Source organism: Rhodamnia argentea, chromosome 4 (genome assembly GCF_020921035.1).
Source record: "Rhodamnia argentea isolate NSW1041297 chromosome 4, ASM2092103v1, whole genome shotgun sequence".
NCBI classification, from domain to species: Eukaryota; Viridiplantae; Streptophyta; class Magnoliopsida; order Myrtales; family Myrtaceae; genus Rhodamnia; species Rhodamnia argentea.
The window spans coordinates 19167025-19186146 of record NC_063153.1 but is presented as its reverse complement, the minus strand read 5'-3'; the positions used below and the strand labels follow the sequence as shown (position 1 = coordinate 19186146).

Sequence of the window (19122 nt, the reverse complement as noted above, 5' to 3'; positions counted from 1 at the left end):
GTGCATTGGCGTGCTTCAAGATCGTTGAGGTTGATCATATCAGAACACTTAAACCTGGACTTTTCAGGAGTTGGACGATTTGCAGATAGCTCCACTTGCTACTTATGTTAGAAAATGTCACATTAGTGGTAGGCTGAAAGAGGAATTAAGTGCAATTACAGTTGTGGAGGTCGTACTAATGTGGTTCGCCGTAAATATCGCTAGTCTTTAGACAGAAAACCGAACTGCAAGTGTTCGTAGAATAGTTGACATCCGATTCATGTTCACAATCCAGATAGATGAATGGCTCTGGAAAGATAAAATAATCAAAGGGTGTGCTAGTTGACATTGGAAAGTAGTTCTCCTTTTAACATATCTGTTCAACATGCGGTTCCCCTCACCAAGAAAATTGCGGTAAGGGGCAAATAAATGCGTTAAGAAAAATTTAGTTGAGCTATTGGAACATCTTTGTCAAGAAACAATGGAATAAGCCGATACAATTATTGCACAACAGCAAGCTTTTGGAGCTTTGTCGCCGATACAATTATTGCACAACAGCAAGCTTTTGGAGCTTTGTCTCTGCGTGTCAGAAAAATCTCAGCCTTTAGAAGAAGTTGCTTCCATCTCTTGTGAGGAAGGATCAGAGAGATACTGCTTCAATCTGCTCATTTCATGAGCCACATCCATCATGCTAGGCCTTGTTGAAGGAGAGTACTGGGTGCACATGAGACCGAGCTCGATTAGCTCCACTATCACCTCGCAATATGCCTTCCTGAAGTACTTGGGCATCGACGGCGAGCTGCACCGGGATAGTGCTTGTTGCACGATGGGATCGAGATTGTGGGGATAGTGACTTTTGACCCATTCATGCAGGGTTGAACATTCATTAAATAGGACCTCGGTCGGGCGGACTCCCGTCACGATCTCTAGCAGAAGAACCCCGAAACTGTAGACATCTCCTCGAGTTGAAGCCCTCTTCCCCATCCCGTATTCTGCATTTTCTCAACACAGTCACATAGGAATGTTAGGCTTGTATCACTGGAGTAGGACAAATGGTCGGGTTTTGACATGGTATCATAGAAAAAACTAGTTTCATGTCGAAGGACTAGTGGAAGTGTAACGACTTATGACTTATATGTAGAAATGAAATTTCCTAACTCATTGCGCAAACATGGATTGAGCACAACGCAGTTGACATCAAAGTGTGCACAATGATTAGTGACAATTCAATATAATGAGACTGCAAGTGCAACATACCAGGAGCAATATAGCCGACTGAACCACATAATAATCCATCTGTCGAGCTGAATGATGCCGAATCATATGGTGGAACACCATTGTCACCTCCTTCTACCAATCTTGCTATTCCAAAATCAGTGACCAAAGCTGTCATATCATCATCGAGAAGTATGTTGCTCGGTTTTAGATCACAGTGAACAACTCTAACAGGGGAATGATGGTGTAAATATGCAACGCCCTCAGCCACATCGCTACAAATGCCGACCAACTGAAACAAATCCAGACCTTGGTTCAGCTTGAGGCTCGGGTACAGATGCCTCTCCAGGCTCCCATTTGACATCAATGGAAGAACCAGAGCCTTAAAATCCGGCCTACTGCATATGGTTATGATCCTCATCAGATTCCTGTGCCTGGTCCTCTTTAGTATTTGGCACTCTCTTTTGAAGCTCGCCGAGATTTCTCCAGCAGTCTTCGAATCCAAAACCTTCACGGCGATTCTCGTGTTATCTTGGAGCACCCCTTTATAAACATGCCCGAACTGGCCCGAACCGATCAGGCTTGAAGGGTTGAATCCACCAGTAGCCTCCATGAGTTGCTGATAAGAAATTTTCGGGTATTTGTGCTCTTTGATTTCTTGCTTTTCTTCATCTACCATGTCGCCCCCACTGAAACTCGGGAGCTTCTGTCTGATTTTGGACCTGAGTGCGAGAGGGTAACCGAATATGCAGAATATGGGAGTGACAACCAATGAAAGGAGAATCGGCACAATGACCAATTGATAGTGTCGCCTCTTCTTGCAAGCTCTCATGCCCTTTATTGATCCACAGAGGCCAGTGTTTCCCTGGAAAGAATCCACTGTCAGGGCAGCGAATGCACCATCGTCCGATACATTTCCGGAGAAACTGTTGAAAGAGAAGTTGAGCTGCTTCAGAGTTGGAGATGCCTGGAGAGATTTTGGGATCGCTCCGACCAAACGGTTGGAAGATACGTCAAGTGCTTGAAGATAAGGCAAGTGCCCTATCGAAACAGGAAGGGCACCTTCCAATATGTTGCCAGAAAGATTGAGGTACTCCAGTGCAATGCAGCTTCCGAGTTGCGACTGGATGGTCCCAGAGATATTGTTCGACGATAAATCGATTGCCAAGACCATGTCCATTTTACTCAGCTCCAAAGGTAAAGCACCATGTAAGTAATTGCTAGACAGATTCAAGTATATCTTCAAGCTCCTCATACCCGCCACTTCATCAGGAATTGTCCCAGACAGTCTGTTGTGAGAAAGGTCGAGTATCTCCAAATTCACGCATTTCGCTAGACTCGGAGGAATCATTCCAGAGAGCTGGTTCTTGTATAGAAAGAGCCTTCTTAGTTGAGAGAGGTTGGCAAAACTATCTGGAATCGAACCGGATAGCTTGTTTCTTGACAAGTCCAAGAGACCAAGGTGAGGAAGATCGCCAAGAGCTGAGGGAATCTCGCCAGATAACGAATTGTTCGACAAGTACACTCTTTCGAGCCTTTTCGTTCGGCAAAGCTCAGTTGGAATGGTTCCGTTCAAAAAATTGCTAGACAAGTTCAGGAGAGTGAGATTAACAAGGTTCGAAATTTGCGGAGGGATCGAACCATGGATGAGATTCTCGGCTAGATGAATCTGCCCCAGATTACCAGGAAGATTGCCGATGTTAGCAGGTATCTCTCCACCAAACTTATTGGCGGCCAATTCAAGTTCTTGCAAGTTAGATGAATTGGCTAGAGCCGAAAAGAAAGGTCCGAGGTTGGTGTTGCCGTCGTGACTCACGAAATCGTTGTAGGAGAGATAAAGATACTGCAAGTGCTGCATTTTGTGGACAATGCCAGAAGGCAACTCCCCACTCAGCATGTTCGACTCTAGATCAAGCCACTGTAGCCTTGTGGAGTTGGCCAATGCTGGAGGGACCTGACCCACAAGCACATTGGACCACAGCAAAAGATACCTCAATGCCCGAAGCTCGCACTCATCCCTCAAGGGTATTTCCCCAGTTAGAGTATTGTTAGACAGGTCCACATATTCCAGAGAAGATGACCCGTTACAGAAGATTTCTTCCGGAATGTCGCCCGAAAGCTTGTTGCTTCCCAAATTGAAGTACACTAATTTGCGAAGCGAACCAAGCTCTGAAGGGATTGCCCCTTCAAGGAAGTTACATGTTAGGCTCAACTGCTCGAGCTCGACAAGTGAGCCTATCTCAGCCGGTATGCAACCTTCGAAGAAGTTATTAGAAAGATCAAGGATGGTTAGCTTGGAGAGACCAGCAAGTGCAGGAGAGATGGTGCCTCTGAGTGACCTTCCGCTCAGGTCAAGCTCTACTACTGCGCTCCTTGCATCGTTGCACGCAACTCCTGTCCAGTTGCAGACATGGAGGTCGCTGGAATTCCAGCTCTGCAAGGCGTTTCCCGGGTCCGAGGTGACGCCCGACATGAACGACAAGAGCGAGGCTCTGTCGCTCGTGATTAGACCGTCGTCAGTGCGGTCTCCGGAAACAACGACACGAAAGGCAACGAACAAGAAAAGGAAACTGACATACACGGAAAAGAATTTGAAACAACCCATCTTTGTTTTCAAGAAACTGTCTTCTCCGAACTAAAAATTTCGAAGAAGATGATCGCGGACGCGAGAGAGAGGGGGACGAGCTTTGTTAGTGCTGTGGGAGACGCAGGTGCATCATCGTGCATGGCGGTGTGTCTTAATTAAAGAAAACACGAGCCCTGAAGATATCTCAGTACCAGAAGCAATGTAATATACTATTAACCAACAATTTATGCGATGCGTGTCCTAAGGTTGCGCCTAACTCCCGTCGAAGGAGAGAGGCGTAACGTTCGGCGCAGATGAACTTTGACTTCCCGAGGTCAACACGAATGGCAGAGGACCACGTGTGAACTCGAGGCACGACACGTCAGCGACGTCGGGAGCCGTACCGACTGCGAACTGGTGGCCATGTCATCACACACCACCTGCGAGCGAGGCCTAACTCTTTTTATCTCGTTTTATTTGTTTCGATTTGCTTGTTGGGCTTAGGCTAAAATTAGTGGAGGGTGCGCTGTTAAGGATGAGATAATCTTAATTAATAGGCACGCCTAGGAGGGTGACGTGGCAATTTTTTTTCGTGGGGTTTTGGTATATTTGTCGGATGAAACAGCAGTTACATATGTGCGCACGCAACATAATAGTATTAACCCTATTCTATATCGTAGACGAAGTTAGGGTGGAATGTTTCTTCACCTTCCAAAGATATTCATGATATTTTGTGTCCTTCTAGTTATATTTTCTCGAGATATGCTTACTATAAATCCTAAAACTTATTACGAAGGTGTAATTAAGTCCTAAAACATGCAAAAAGTGTAATCGAGTCATAAAACTTGTCAAATTGATGAAATCGAGTCCTAAAATTAATTCCCTCAAATTTGGTTAACAAAAAATGCTGACCTTATTTTTTTTATATATATAAATATTTTCACTTTCCTATTAGGCTAAAACAACGTAGTTTTGGTCAAAATATGATTTTTAACATAATTTTTATCTAATTTAATTTAACAAATAAGGTAAAAAAAAAAAACAACCCTAAACAGAACTCAGAATAGGAGCGGCGAGGGCTTTGCATCCCTCGTCGCCGCCGCCCCACCACCACCGAGAAGGTTGGTTCTTGGCAGCTTCATCTTGTCTTGCATTGCGTTTGAGTGCAGTCAAAGAGAGTTGGGGGTGCCCAATGCAAGGGCACATCCAGTTCATGGATCGTTGAAACAACTCGACCTCGCCGACCGCAGGGGGATGACCTTGGCCTTCTTCATCGCCCATGTGCTCCACTCCTTGATCGCTTGATCCACGGCCCACCCATCGTCATCTGCCGCTAGAGCGTCGCCTCCCCTGCCTCCCTTTCCCTTGTCACCACCCTCGCTCAAACTGATCGAAGAGGCAAGTTGTTTCGAAAAGGGTCGCTGGCCCCGGCCGCCATCGCTGGCCCTCCAAGAAGGTGGTGGGGCGGTTGCAGTGAAGGATGCAAAGCCCTCCCCGTTGTTATTTTGGGCTTTGCTTAGGGTTGGGTTTTTTTTTTACCTTATTTGTTAAATTAAATTAGGTAAAAATTATGTTAAAAATCAAATTTTGACCAAAATTACGTCGTTCTGATCTCGTAGGATAGAGAAACTATTAAAAAAAAATAACGTCGGCATTTTTTGTTAGCCAAATTTGACAGAGTTAACTTTAGGACTTGATTTCACCTATTTGACAAGTTTTAAGACTCGATGACACTTTTTTCATGTTTTAGGACTTAATTACACTTTTGTAACAAGTTTGAGGACTTTTAGGACATGAAAACCATCCAGAAATAGAATTTCTGTTCCAAACCTATTTTTAGAACAGAAACTCATTTGGTAACGTAATTCTATTTTTCTATTTTTGAAACAAAAAGTTGTTTTAGAAATAGATTTGAAGGAGAAATGAGAAACAATAATTTTCTACTTTTCCAAGAAACAGAAATAGAAATTTCACTTTTTCTCACATATCCGCGGTCTCCGACCACCACCCGTCGGTCGCCGACCGCCAGCCGCCGTTCACCGCCGCTCATCCCCCGCCACCGCCGTTGACCCCCCACCGTTGGCGGGCCGACGCATTTTCTAAAAGTAGAATTTTTTAATAGTTGTCAAATAAATTTCTATTTTAGAAGTAGAAATTTTATCAAACGCATTTTTTTGCTCAGAAACTCATCCAGAAACGAAAATAGAAAAAACTATTTCTAGCCAGAAATTTATTTTTGGAACAGAATGGTTATCATTCACCCCCTTAGCAAACATATCCCTATTTTTTCTTCACTACTATTTGGCAAAAGACCATAAAATAAGGGAGAAGAACACCATGAGTGCCAAAAGTTATGTACAACGCTCATTTCAGTACCAAAAGTTTTTCTCGAATCTCTACAAAGGCACTTAAATGATCGTTTTTTCTCTGATTTGATATTGATATGATCCAACGAAAACTTTTGGCACTTACGGTATTCTTCTCCCATAAAATAAAGAAGGAAGTTGTAAGGAGTACGTCCTATCATGCCAAACGTAGCAAAGGGAGATTTTCGTCGTGTGTTGGTCACTCGGATAAATGTAGCAATTCGAGAGAATAGGACATCCTATACCATATACATATGATAGAGAAATATATGAAAAACGCATCGTTCGCACATTTCGAGGGTCTTTAAGAAGATACAAAAAAATGAAATTGTATCACGACCAAAGATGATAGAAATACGAGAATATCCTCGGGTGTGGAGGGAATTCACGCATATGTAGATAACTAGTCAAGATGTGATTATTATGGAATTCAAAACTGGTTATGGGAGAGCTCTTATGGTGCCCGGACATTCATTGTTGTAATTCCATTGCAGACACGTGCGTCGTGTCATAATATTTCTATAAAGGTCGTAAATCACGAGATCTTAAAAGATTTACTATCGACAAGTGAGGCTCGCTCCATTTTTCATCCAAACATCTACTTTAGGTCTAATTCTCATGGACTTGTAGAAACCTCCATCGATTAACTGTGACCAACTTCCGTGCACACAGGAAAGAGGGTAATATGTTCTCTCATGAAAGCAACCTCAAAATTGAGCGTACGGTTGTATCCGTTTGGGATTTTCGGTGGTATTATCTCGGAAATTTACATGTTGCATAAAAAAAAAAAAACAGTTTGTGTAGCTAGTTAACTATGTAGCACCGACACTCTTCGAAAGCCTCCATATCGTGCCCGACACTCTCATACTCTCCAACATGTTGTCAGAGCTCTAGACATGACAACGAGATGCACGTCTAGCATTCCGACACTCTATTTTGACACGCATGAAATCTATTTTAAGCATTTTCAATTATTTAGGGGTCAAGATGTAAATTAATTAAATATGTATTTAAGTCATATATCCGACCACCCCAAAATTAATATACCCAGCCAGTCCAAAAAAAATCGTAATCGTGAATTCCTAATATAAGAAGAAGAAAAAGAAATTTACTGCCAATATTTTTATATATACATTATATAACGTGTTTCGACGTGTCGAAATTCCTCATATTTTAAGAAATCACGTGTCGTGGTGTCGCATGTCGTGTAGGTGGTACATGACTAGCTAGCAGAGAAACAAGTGAAACTTTAACACTAGTGTACGACAACTTGCACGTAAAGTCACTGTTATCACTGAGATAGATGGACAGATGAATTAGATAGACAACAGAGACAGAGATCCGTTTTTGGAAGTCGGTCGTTCTGTTTTGCTCGGAGTGGGACATCTATGGTCCTAACTCCTACGGCTGCAATTTGACCTGCAGATATTGATATTTTAATTTCCATCCATTTTGATGGCCGAAGGGCAAAAAGTGCTTTGACCTTAGTGGAGGGTTAGGCCGATACTCGCAAAAGTACCAACTAAAATAACAGAGGAAAAACAGGCAAAAATGATCACTATCCTCTAAAATCGAGAAAATTCTTCTGCGTCACGTTTGCATCATCTCGGGAAAATTAACAAAAATAAAAATAAATACATCTATCGTAATTATGTCAATATAGTCTTAAACTTTTTTTTTAACCATTTCAATCCTAAATATTTTATACTTGTGCCAATTTAATTCATCCAGCCAATTTTGGGAGCTACCGACGTGGCGCTAGACAAATTTTAATGATTTTTGAATTATTTATAAATACTTTTCTCTCTCTCTTTTTTTTTTCCCTTTCATTACTTTTGTTTTCTCCAAACTTAGGGTTGGCGAGCACGTCGTGGCTCTCGTCCAATGCCAGCCTAAGTCCGAGAGAAAAAAAGTAAAAAGGAAAAAAAGAAATAAAATTATTTAAAAAATATATTACTATAATTTGTCCACATTAGCTTCGATTGTGCCACGTATGACGATCAATGTTGACGTCATCGATTTCCGGCTAAAATGGACTGATTGCCTAAAGTAGCACAAATACAAAAGTTTAAGATTGAATTAAAATAATTATTACTTTTTTTTTTTTGTAAATTTCCCGCTCATCTTATTTGATCGGTTGTCATGTTGACTTAGGGTCATGTACATGCCCAATTGATTGTTCTTGTTTCCATATGCAAATCAGACTTGTGTCTGTATCAACAAATCTTACAACTTCATCATTAAACCTAAAAATAAATAAAATTACACTTCAATCATGATCAAGTGCCTCCACAGAACATTAGTCGACCATACAAACGCCATGAACTCAATGCGCTTAAGTCCGGTTGATTTCAATGGTAGAATTGTCCGAGGCCCAATTTAACATCCACACGATCCAAACATTTGTGTGCTCTGAGCTCGTGTATCCAAAGGCATGCATGTGTTGGTATTATTATAGTTGATTTTTAAAGCAGAAGTGCTGTCATGCACGCCCTTTAATGCTGAGCGATCGCAAGCCACTCTTCTCCGTGCTTTTTCTTTCAAGTATAAGAAAGAAAGAACGAAAATGAAAAAAAAAAATAGAAGAAATCTTGCTTTTGTTTAAAGAGCAGCACTATGGACTAGACTAATGTCCCCTTGCTAAGTGCAGGACGGACACATGTTTTTTTCATTCGATAATACACACACGTATATATACGTAAACCATGCTACTAACTTTTAATGTGAATCTGCCTGCGTAACAAATTCAAATCCTACATTAACAATGACGTGAAGTGAATATAGGAGAAGTCCATTAATTAATTAAAAGCATTATAATGGAAGAGAGAATAGAGAAATTTATGTATATTTCAATGTATTACCATGAAGATTACATTAGCCTATTTATAGATTTTATGAGATCACTATCTAAGGAAGTTAAATCAGACATGCATAATCAAATTGAATATGAAAAATCAGAAGATATATCCTAAATATCTCTAAAATGTATCTAAATATCTCTAACAAAATTAATTCTTTGCGATAAAGAGTCAAACACTTAATCGCGAATAGGACACGTTCGAATTGAACCGCAAGGCAAATAATTATGTCGGTCGGCATGTTTGACGACTTTAAACATAGTGCTTAATTGTCTATATGATGTCTAGTTCGATAGTATCATCTTGCAAATCTTATATATAATCAAGTGGGTTCATTAGTATATGTCATATATGGAGGAATAGCGTGGACCGCATATAAAGTCTATGCTTTTGCCCTGGTCGTGCATACCAAATCGACTGTAGTTTAATAAAAAGCTGATAGTGCTAGGATTCGGAGGCTTGAGCCTGCGAAACTTATAATGTTTTCCTCTCGAATCTGAGATTAAAGAAAGTGCCTACGGTCCAGGAAAATAATGTCATCTTAACTAAGCGTAAAATAATGGTGACAAATCTTCTGTGATATTGACTATTTGGATCTTGTGTTATCTTCAACATATTCTGCAATCTCCTAGTCAACGTCGTTTCTCATATTTTGACGTTCAAATGGCATGGTATTATGTCGGGAAATAAGGATGAATCAATCTCACGTGTATCTTGGTTCCAAGAATACCACAATCGTTGTTGTTGCTAGAGATTTCTACAAGAAACCCTAGGAAAAGTACGGAAAAGTTTTAAACATATTGCATTAGTACCAATTCAATCGTAAACATTATAATTAGACCAATTTAGTCCTAAACCTTTTTGTATTTGTGCCAATTGAGTCCATTCGATCAATTTTAACCGAAAATTAATGACGTGGATGTCAACCGTCCAATATGAAGCCGCCGGCGCCGACATGAACATTTTTTTATACAACTTTGAATTTTTAATTATTTTCTTCTTTATTTTGGCCGGCGGGGCCACGAAGGCCCTCACCAGTGGCTGGCCAAAATGAAAGGAAAGTAAATAGAGAAAAAATAATAATTTTTTTTTAAAAAAGCTTAGAGAAAATGTCAACGACGGTGCCGGCCTCGCCATGTAGGACGACCGACATCCACGTCAACTATTTCAAGTCAAAATTGATCGGATGGACTCTATTGATACAAATACAAAATGTTTTAAGATTAAATTAGTCTAATTGAAAGTTTTAGGGCACCAATGCAATAGATTCATGATTTTTTTGGTACTTTTCCCTAGAAATCCTAGTTCACATTGCTATATAGTAAAGTAATGCGACTTAAACCCCAGTTCACACTTGTGAAAATGCAGTCATAATACTAGTCGCTCAGACCAAATTGGTTAATCTCCTGGAGTTTTGCATGGTGTTGTTTTCGAATTATTTCCGACAAAGCAAGAGCTTTCCCTGGGTGAACTTTATATATATTAATAGTGTGTCAACGTGTAATTCATGGGAAAACGATCAAAGTGGATGCTGGATCGACTTCGTTCTTTAGCAACATTTCGCTGACAACGTTGAAAAGTGCATTTCAGTTTTTTTCGGGAAAACCCAAGTTGGTGCTGGCCATAAGTCAAAGCTTTCGGCCATTTTGCTGATAGTAAGAATAAATTATTGATGAAGGATTTAATCCAGATGATTCGATGGAAAAGAAGTCAACGAAGCCGAATTGGCAGAATTCTCTTCATCCGTGCCCAAAAAAAAAAAAAAAAAAACTGAATTTGGTTAATTTCAATTGGTGTTGGTAAGTACAAAAAAATTGTTAAAAGAAAAAAAAAAGATCATGAACTTTTTTTCAAGTAACTTGTTCATAACTTACCACTACTGTTGAGAAATTTTGGATAGTTTAGAAATTACCCCGTTTTACTTACCGACTTTTATTAGATCAAAATACCAATTAGTTTTGATAGAGAACTCTTATTTAAGTTACTTACCAACGTTAAGTAGATATGTCAAACGAGTGGATCGGGTTGAATTTAAGTCGGGTAGAATATGATCGACCCATATTGACCCATTTTTATGGAGTACAAATTTAACGACCCATACCAAACTCTTATTACTTAAACACTTATATATATTCAATCAAATCATAAATTACTTATTTCTTATAATTTGATTAAAAAAATGATATTGTTAAGACACTTTCATGCAATACAAATTTAGTGGTTATGTTTATATATATATATTAAAATTTTTATTTCTTAAATGGTAACTTTTAATTTTTATTTTATTTTCTATTCTATTGTCCTTTTTTCCCTCCGACAGCTAGTAGACGGTGCCGGTTCGAATAGTATTTATATTTTTTAATGTTATTTTTCTTTCTTTCTTTTACTTTTAAAAAATAAAAAATAAAAACTAATATGCTTGAGGCCCATTGACCCAAGCCTAGTCCAACCACTTAATTTTTTTGTTGGGTCGAAAATGGGTTTAATTAGAGATGTCAAATGGATGGGTCGGGTTGGGTTTGAGTAGAGTCAAATATGGTCCGATTCATATTGATCCATTTTCACATAGTACAACCCGATTCAATCCAAACCCGATACATACCCGACCCGACTCATATAATTTAAATGATTATATATTTAACTATATCATGAAATATTCGTTTCACAAAATTAAAAAATGTAAAAATCGTTTGTCCGACCACCCACCGTTGCCACCATGGCCCGCCCACCGCCACCCCCTGGCCCGCCCGCGTGGCGCTACCGTGGCCCTCCTGCTGCAGCCGCAACGGTGGCCCGCCCTTGACCGTCGCTCGACCACCACCCCCACCGCCCGCCTGACCCGAGCGGTGAGGATGGCGCTGCCCCCGGTGTTCGTGGACTTCCCCGGATGTCTTGAGGATTCAGGCCTTCGTCAGGGTGGACAACAAGGCTTCCCATAGAGTGTTTGAGAAGGCCGGTTTCACAAGAGATGGGTCGCTGAGGAAGTATGCCTATTTGAAGGGGACTTTGCAAAGTTTTCAAATCGAGAAAACCGATACAGGCGGGGACTACCGTCGATCTAAACACATCATCATTATTCACCATGTGGTTTCGAAATCGTCAAGTTCCCAAGCGAATTCAACAAATTCAATCAGAGAAAGGAAGTCAAAGCCTATCTCACTCCTATTTTGCGAGCAATTACGGCTGTTATTCGTCTTGCTACAATAAGCGGGTCCACGAACGCTTCCCATGGTCAAAAAGCTTAGTATCGCCCCGAGAGCATTATCCATAGGGGGGTGGCCGGTGGGCGAGTGGTGGTGTGGGGCGGGCCACGGCTGCGACGGGTGGGTGGCGGCATTTGTCGAGTGGGCGGATAGGCGGCGGCGGGGTGAGGGAGGGCGGGGTGTGGGTGGGTGGCCGGGCGGACGGCAACGGTGGGCGACGACCGCGTGTAGGCGGCGGGTGGCGATTTTCAAGTGAATAAAAGTTGTCTTTCGAAACTATAGGTTTTGGGTCGAAATTGGGTTAAGTCAAAACCCATATTTGAATAGGCATTATATGCCTAAACCCATATTTCACCCGTTTTGTGAATTTTTTTGAACCCATATTTGATCTAGATGAATGAAAGTGAGTTAAAAAGTGGGGTCAAAAACCCATATTGACACCTCTAGGTTCAACTGTGTGATCCATCTTTTATACATTTGATTCAACTTTAACTTTTTTGACCCATTTTCATTTGGCCCCTTTAAAATTTTACAACCCATGTTCAATCCATATGTGCAAAATATGATTCAAAAACTAGGTCATAGATCCCTATTGACGAATCTAATGATTAGGTTATATTTTCTTCATATGCATCCTCTTGAGTAATCAGCTTTTGTTTGCCTAGGTTAGGAACCCCTTCCATTTATTAATTCTTTATAGAGATTTACAAACCTGAATTAGTGCGATTGACCAACTTTTTTCTCTCTCATTAATCTACCATCTAGTATTGAATTATTAATTTGTAATTTGAGTTATTTATCAGGTATATTTTTCTTTCGATAACCAACTTTTCTTTGTCACTTAACTAGGAGGCTTTTTTAGTGATAATTGAGCTTATTTCCGGGGGAAGTCGGAATTAGGACAAATGCGTCCTTTGTTTCCTATTGTAATGAAATGGGCCTCAACCGTACCCAAGAAAATAGCTAAATGGGCCTTTGCTGTTCCTCGTAAAATTCATTTGGGCCGGGCCTTGCACTTGGTTTATGTCGGGTACAGAGAGGAACGCAAAAGTCGAGGTACGTGATCTTCTGTCGGCCCAAGAAAAAGGAAACAAAGTCAAAGGTATAAAGTCTTCAGTGGGAATATAAGAAGAAAAAATAAAGCCAAGGTATAAAATCAGCTTTATGGGAAAAGAAAGGCGTGAAATCTGCTTTTAGCTTTGCGGGAGGATTTCTCAAATTCTCTTTTAAAAATCTTCTTTTTCGACGATTAAGCGGAATTAATCCTAAGCTCTAATCGATAAGAAATCCGAAAATAAACACGACATTTAAAATGGTCAATTCAGTTGTCATAATTAGCAAATTAGGAGCTCACTTAATCTCTGGCAAAAAAAAAAGATAAAAAAAGAAAGGAAGTCCAAAAAAGAAGAGAGAGGCTCTTATTAACCTAGGTTAAAACATGATTAATTAATTAATTAACTAGCTAGCTTAAGAGTTTTCATACCGTTTCGTTTAGCTTCCTTCTCGTTTGTGCTTTTGACAGTAAGATTGCCCCTTCAAATTTGCCAAACTCCACCAGCACAGCAAAGTATAGATATACACTTGTACGGTAAGCGGCCAGATTATAATTGACTATTGACGCCAGAAACTTAAACCATTCTTATCCCTTTATTCTTTCGTTTGATCTACTAATTAGTGGCTTGCGTGTAGTATTTGTTTAATGAGATATATGGTCCGTTTGTTCAAAGGAAAATTGTTTTCGAAAAAATGATTTTTCGATTTTTCGGTGTGTGGATGAAAGGAAACTAATCGATCTACAGAAAACGTTTTTCATGAACTGAAAATAACAATCTTAGATTGAGGAAAAATTACTTCGCCTTCTAGCAAGAAGGAAATCACTTCCTTAAACCACTAAACAAATGAAAACAAACCATTTTCTTAGAAAATTTATCATTAAATATTGAGTGAAACAATTCGTTTATTTCGAGGAAAATGAATTATTTGAAAAATATTTTTTCCCATAAACTACCACCTGAAATAATCAGTCAATGAAAAATATTTTCATTACCGATAATAATTTGTGTCTAAATATTTATGTGGATGATGATAATATTTTTCGCTAATACAATTTTGTAAGTGATACAAGAAATCGTTTTTTAGGAAGACATTTTCCACTTCATTCATTTTTCGAGAAATAAATTGAGCAAATGTTGGCATGTAGTAGGTCGGGACTTGCTAATGGCTTTGACCTTCAAAGGTTCAGTGAACATTTACATGTTAATGAAATCAATTGTCGCATGAGAAAGATCATCGGCCATTACCCATTAGTCAATGATTGAATATGACTTATATTACATGTGAATGAGTGTATATATGAGTATTGCGTGTAGATATTAAGGAAGGCCGCCCGTAAAACGTGCTGAATTAATCAATGATCAGGGGGCGACCCCCAAATTGTTGCTGACTTTATTTAAGTAGGTTCTTAATTGATTCCATCAAATATTATGTGAAAACCAATTCAAAGAATGAAACTTCTAGGAAGGAACTACTTTGCCCATTTCACCTCGTGATCGGCGAGGCGAGAGCCTTGGACAAAGAGTTGGAACCAAATTACGCACCAAATAGGGGGAGGCCTTTTATGAATTATACATGTGAAGTTGCAATAAACTCACGAATAAAAATGTCTAGCATTACAGCTCTAATATTAAGCATGCTCAAGTGAGAGCAATTTCGGGATGAGTGACGTCCCGATAAGTGTCTCGGATGACAGAACTATGGAGACTTGGTATGGAGCTGGACAAAGTAGACAATATTTTGAATGAGTTAATTTAGAGGTCGCACAGGAGACCATGAAGAAAACTCAATCTAAATGTGTTTCCTAGTTTCTAAATTATGTATTTGAAGCTGCAATAAACTCACGAGAAGAACTTCTTGACGAAACAATAACGTTTATCACCATAACTCCATTGTATCCTTGATCTATAGTAGAATTTCGTGTTGTTTTCCCCGTAGCGAACCATGTAAGTCGCGTGTCAGATTTATTTTCCCATTCTATTAATTTTATTGTTCAATCATTTGTCTTTCCTAATAATTGGTATCCGAACCAAATTTAGCAAAGTTGAAGTAAAATGATGGCGACAAAAAGAGGAAAACTAATAATCAATAGATTTTATGGAGAGAATTTTGGTTTTTGAAATATACAGATTGAGCATTATTTGTATCAAAAGAATTTGCACTTACACATGTCTGAAAAGAAGGCAAAGTTGATGGAGCAAGCTAAGAGTGGGATTTATCGGATAGGCAGATGTTTGATGTTATTTGGTTAACACTTTGTCATAACGTCGTGTTTAACATCTATAGCTGCACGAGTGATAAATGTCCTGTTAAGCCATCTGTGATCAATAAAGTCTACTTGCTACAACATCTTTGTTACTTAAAGATGGCCAACATTGGTGGCTGCGCTATCAATGAATTTAATGTGGTTGTTAAGCAATTAAGTTCGGTTGCCATTGACTTTGACGATGAGTTATGAGCTTTGATTCTATATATTTATTTACTACGGATCAACAGGCTTGGCATTTGATGAGATTCACGGTTTGATTCGAGTGAGGATATTTATAGAAAATAATTTATGAATCTTTGGCTGCTACTTTAGTAGGTGAAGGTAGAGAACCCGCGCCTACCGGAGTAGTGCGAATTGAATAGATGAAGATAGTCTAGGACTTGTGGTGTTGTCTGTTGGAATTGTGGCAAGAGATAACATCTTAGAAGGGACTGCCTTAAGTTAAAAAACGAGAATGGTAAGAAAATTAGAGTTAGGTGTATAGATAATGTTGCGGATGTGGCTATCTATAATTTGAATTGCGTTGAATAATGTTGATTATGTTTTGTTTATCATCGAGGATTGGTTATTTTGGTTGTCCATTTTATGCTATCCCAAATAGGAACTAGCTTACCACTTTATGTAGAGTGTAGCTAGAAAGCAATGTTAAGTGCGAAGTTGGGGAAATTGTCCATTCTGTCCTAGACCTATTGTAGTATGCCAAATCAGTCCTAGACTTTCGCTTTTTGCCAATTTAATTCTAAACTTTTGCAAGAAAATCCAATGTAATTCTGATCAATTTTCTCCGAAAATTGTTGACGTGGCAAAGTACCAAGTCGAATGATCAGCAATGATTGGACCGTCATGTCGGCGATTTTCAATGAGAATTGATTAGAAGACCTACATTGAAATTTTGTGCAAAACTTAAGAACCAAAATTGATAAAATTGAAAATTCTATAACCGATTAGATAATTTTTCCGTAAGATGTTGTGGTTGTTAGTGACTTTAGAATCAGAATGCATGATGGTATCGTGAAGATATTGGCTAGAGTGAGGCATGTTCAAGTATTGTAGGACAACTTGATTTTTTTCAGTGCCCTAAATCCAGGTGGGCGTTGGTATACTGTACTAGGTGGAGTTTTTAATGTCGTTCGAGATGCCATCATGATAATGACAGGAATTAAGCAAAGTAGCCAGTATGAGTTTCAAGAGGAGATAGTGATGGATTTCGCCGCGGAGACGTCGGATGCATCTATTTGAGAGTCTCAATTATAGTATATACATATGGGGCAAGATTGGCGAGATAATTCTAAAGGTTTCGAGTGAAAGGAATTTGCTTGGTGATTGCGGAGCGAAAGGAATTAGCTTAAGGGTTTTCATTCTATTTCGTTTAGCTTCCTTGTGGTTTCTGCTTTTGACAGCAAAGATTGTCCCTTCAAATTGGCCAAACTCCACCATCTACACTTTGCACCGTATGCGGCCAGTCAATAAGGAAACCGTCCGTCCCAACCAGAAAATCAAACAAATCTAATCTCTTAAATCTTCGATTTAAAATCTGCTAATTAGTGGCCTTGCGTGTAGCTTTTTGTTCAACGAGACTTAATGTTAAATAAATGTCAACATGTGGTCGGTCGGTACATGCTAATGGCTTTATCCTCGCAAAGTTCAGTGAATTATTGTCACAAATATCATTAGTCAATTATTCTATATGATGACTTATATTGGCGTGTGGACATTAGGCAAAGGCCGCCTGTAAAACGTACAAAAATTAATTAATGCATTGCCGATGACTCCAAAATCGTTGTTGACTTAATTTCAATTGGCCCTTTGATTTTTATTTCCATCAGATGTTATGGCAAAGGCCAATTCAGAAGAGTGAAACTTCTAGGAAGGAATGAGACGAGTTATGTGGTCATTAGGTTGGACATTTCCCAAATCGAAATTTGCTTTTAGGTTACATGATGCATGCATGAGACTTGGTCAGTTCCACTTGCTAGGTACTAACGGACGTGAATGGACGAGTCTAATTTGGTTCGTCTCACTTTTATGATCATGTTTGTGACCACCCCATTCGGCTTTTTATTTTTGTCATCACGATAAAATCTTCCGACTCATTTGATTTCTTAGGTTTTTTTTTTTTTTTTCTTGGGTAGATAGAATTTCCTTGGTTAGAGAATTAGAAATAGTGGTGTTTCGGATCTTGGCAACGACGGCCGACTAATATAGGTGGTTCGGATAGATGGGGCCGCCTCGGTGTTCATTCTCCGCAACCTTCAGATCGGCCAGGACCTAGTCCGTCCTCGAGCAACATATCTACTAGAGACCGCATGCGCGACGGACTTGGTATGGGCGCAGGAGGCGGGAGGGAAGGTCGGGACAATAACTTTTCGAGAGGAATCTCCTGAAAAACACGAAGTCTCCCGAAAATAGACACAGTAACGAAATCTTTCCTAGATTCGTCTGCAACAATTTACATGCGCATCTGCAGACGTCAAATTTCACCAGCGAAGCAGCCCCGGGAGTTGCCAGTAACCTCGGGAAAACAAGCACAAGCACACACGCTCCTCTCTGCATCAGGTGGTACGAGCCAAACCCCACACAGACCCCACATTCAAAACTCATCATTCTCTCTTTGTCATCATCTTCTTCTTCTTCTTCTTCTTTCTCTTACAGCAGCACATTGATTCGGTCACATGCATGCACGAACGCGACCAAGTCCCGTTGCTGGGTCCATGGCCTGTGGTTCGACCCACGAAGCTTCTCACGGCGTCAGCACTCGAGACAAAAGAAAAGAATCATTTGCTTCAGCTTAACAACGCACGTCGGAGGTGATAACGATGTGCTATGGACGGTAGTGCCGCTAGCTTGTCTTCTTTCTCTTGCTCTGCTCCAGCTTCCATGACTTCTGATTACCCTCTTGTGAATCTCGGGGGGTTTTTTTCTCTCTCGAGTTTTGTGCTTGTGGACCTCCTCGTGTTCACTGTTCAGTGGGCCATGTCGTTCTGCATGATTTCATTCGCACTTTAGGTTTTACTTTACCAACCACGCGTAATTTTCTAGATCGATCCTCATCGACACCGGGTTTATTTAAAAGATTCGTTAATAGATAATTTTTTACTTAATAGACCTCCTTTTTGGCTCACAACATCTAATGATTTGATTCATGTTATGATGTCCTGATTCTGAAGAAATCAGAAACTTCGGACCTACACTACACAGTGCTGACAATTTTAAAAGCCGAAACACTGTGAAAAATTTCATGACATGTGAATATTATGCGCTTATAACTTTCTGATTCTTTTTTTGACAATCTAACTAATTCTTTAAATTTTCAGCAGGAAAGAAATAAAAGCACCTTATCGCGTTAAACTCGAACAAACAAGTCGTAAATGGTTAAGAAAAGTTTAATAATTAATTAGACCATTTTTACTATCATATCCATCAACTCGGAGATTCTATTGCCAGAAAATTTGGCTGTTGGCTCCAACAATATGTACGAATCGGAAAATTGGATGCGATGATCCCGGCCATGATCTCCCAAAATTGACTTTCTAAGATTCAATATTTAAAACCAATCCGCACTTAACTAAATTACATAAAGACTCACTTAAAGATATTTAATTCCTAATCGTAA

At 39.6% G+C, this 19122-nt stretch overlaps 1 protein-coding gene across 1 annotated transcript; it reads right to left on the bottom strand.

Moving 5' to 3' along the window:
• Positions 1-526: 526 nt before the first annotated feature.
• LOC115744595 (putative leucine-rich repeat receptor-like serine/threonine-protein kinase At2g24130) lies at positions 527-3906 on the bottom strand. The gene is made up of 2 exons (XM_030679849.2): positions 1237-3906; positions 527-971 (listed from the first exon to the last, which is right to left on the bottom strand). Exons 1-2 carry the CDS (start codon positions 3797-3799, stop codon positions 577-579), a joined length of 2958 nt encoding a protein of 985 aa, XP_030535709.1. The 5' UTR covers positions 3800-3906; the 3' UTR covers positions 527-576.
• Between the last annotated feature and the right edge of the window lie 15216 nt (positions 3907-19122).

Bases quoted from the DNA above. Each gene is read 5' to 3' on its own strand.
- LOC115744595 (XM_030679849.2), bottom strand. From the start codon at position 3,799: ATGGGTTGTTTCAAATTCTTTTCCGTGTATGTCAGTTTCCTTTTCTTG. The intron at 972-1,236 runs GTATGTTGCACT...GAGAAAATGCAG, and splicing joins AGTCGGCTATATTGCTCCTG to AATACGGGATGGGGAAGAGG.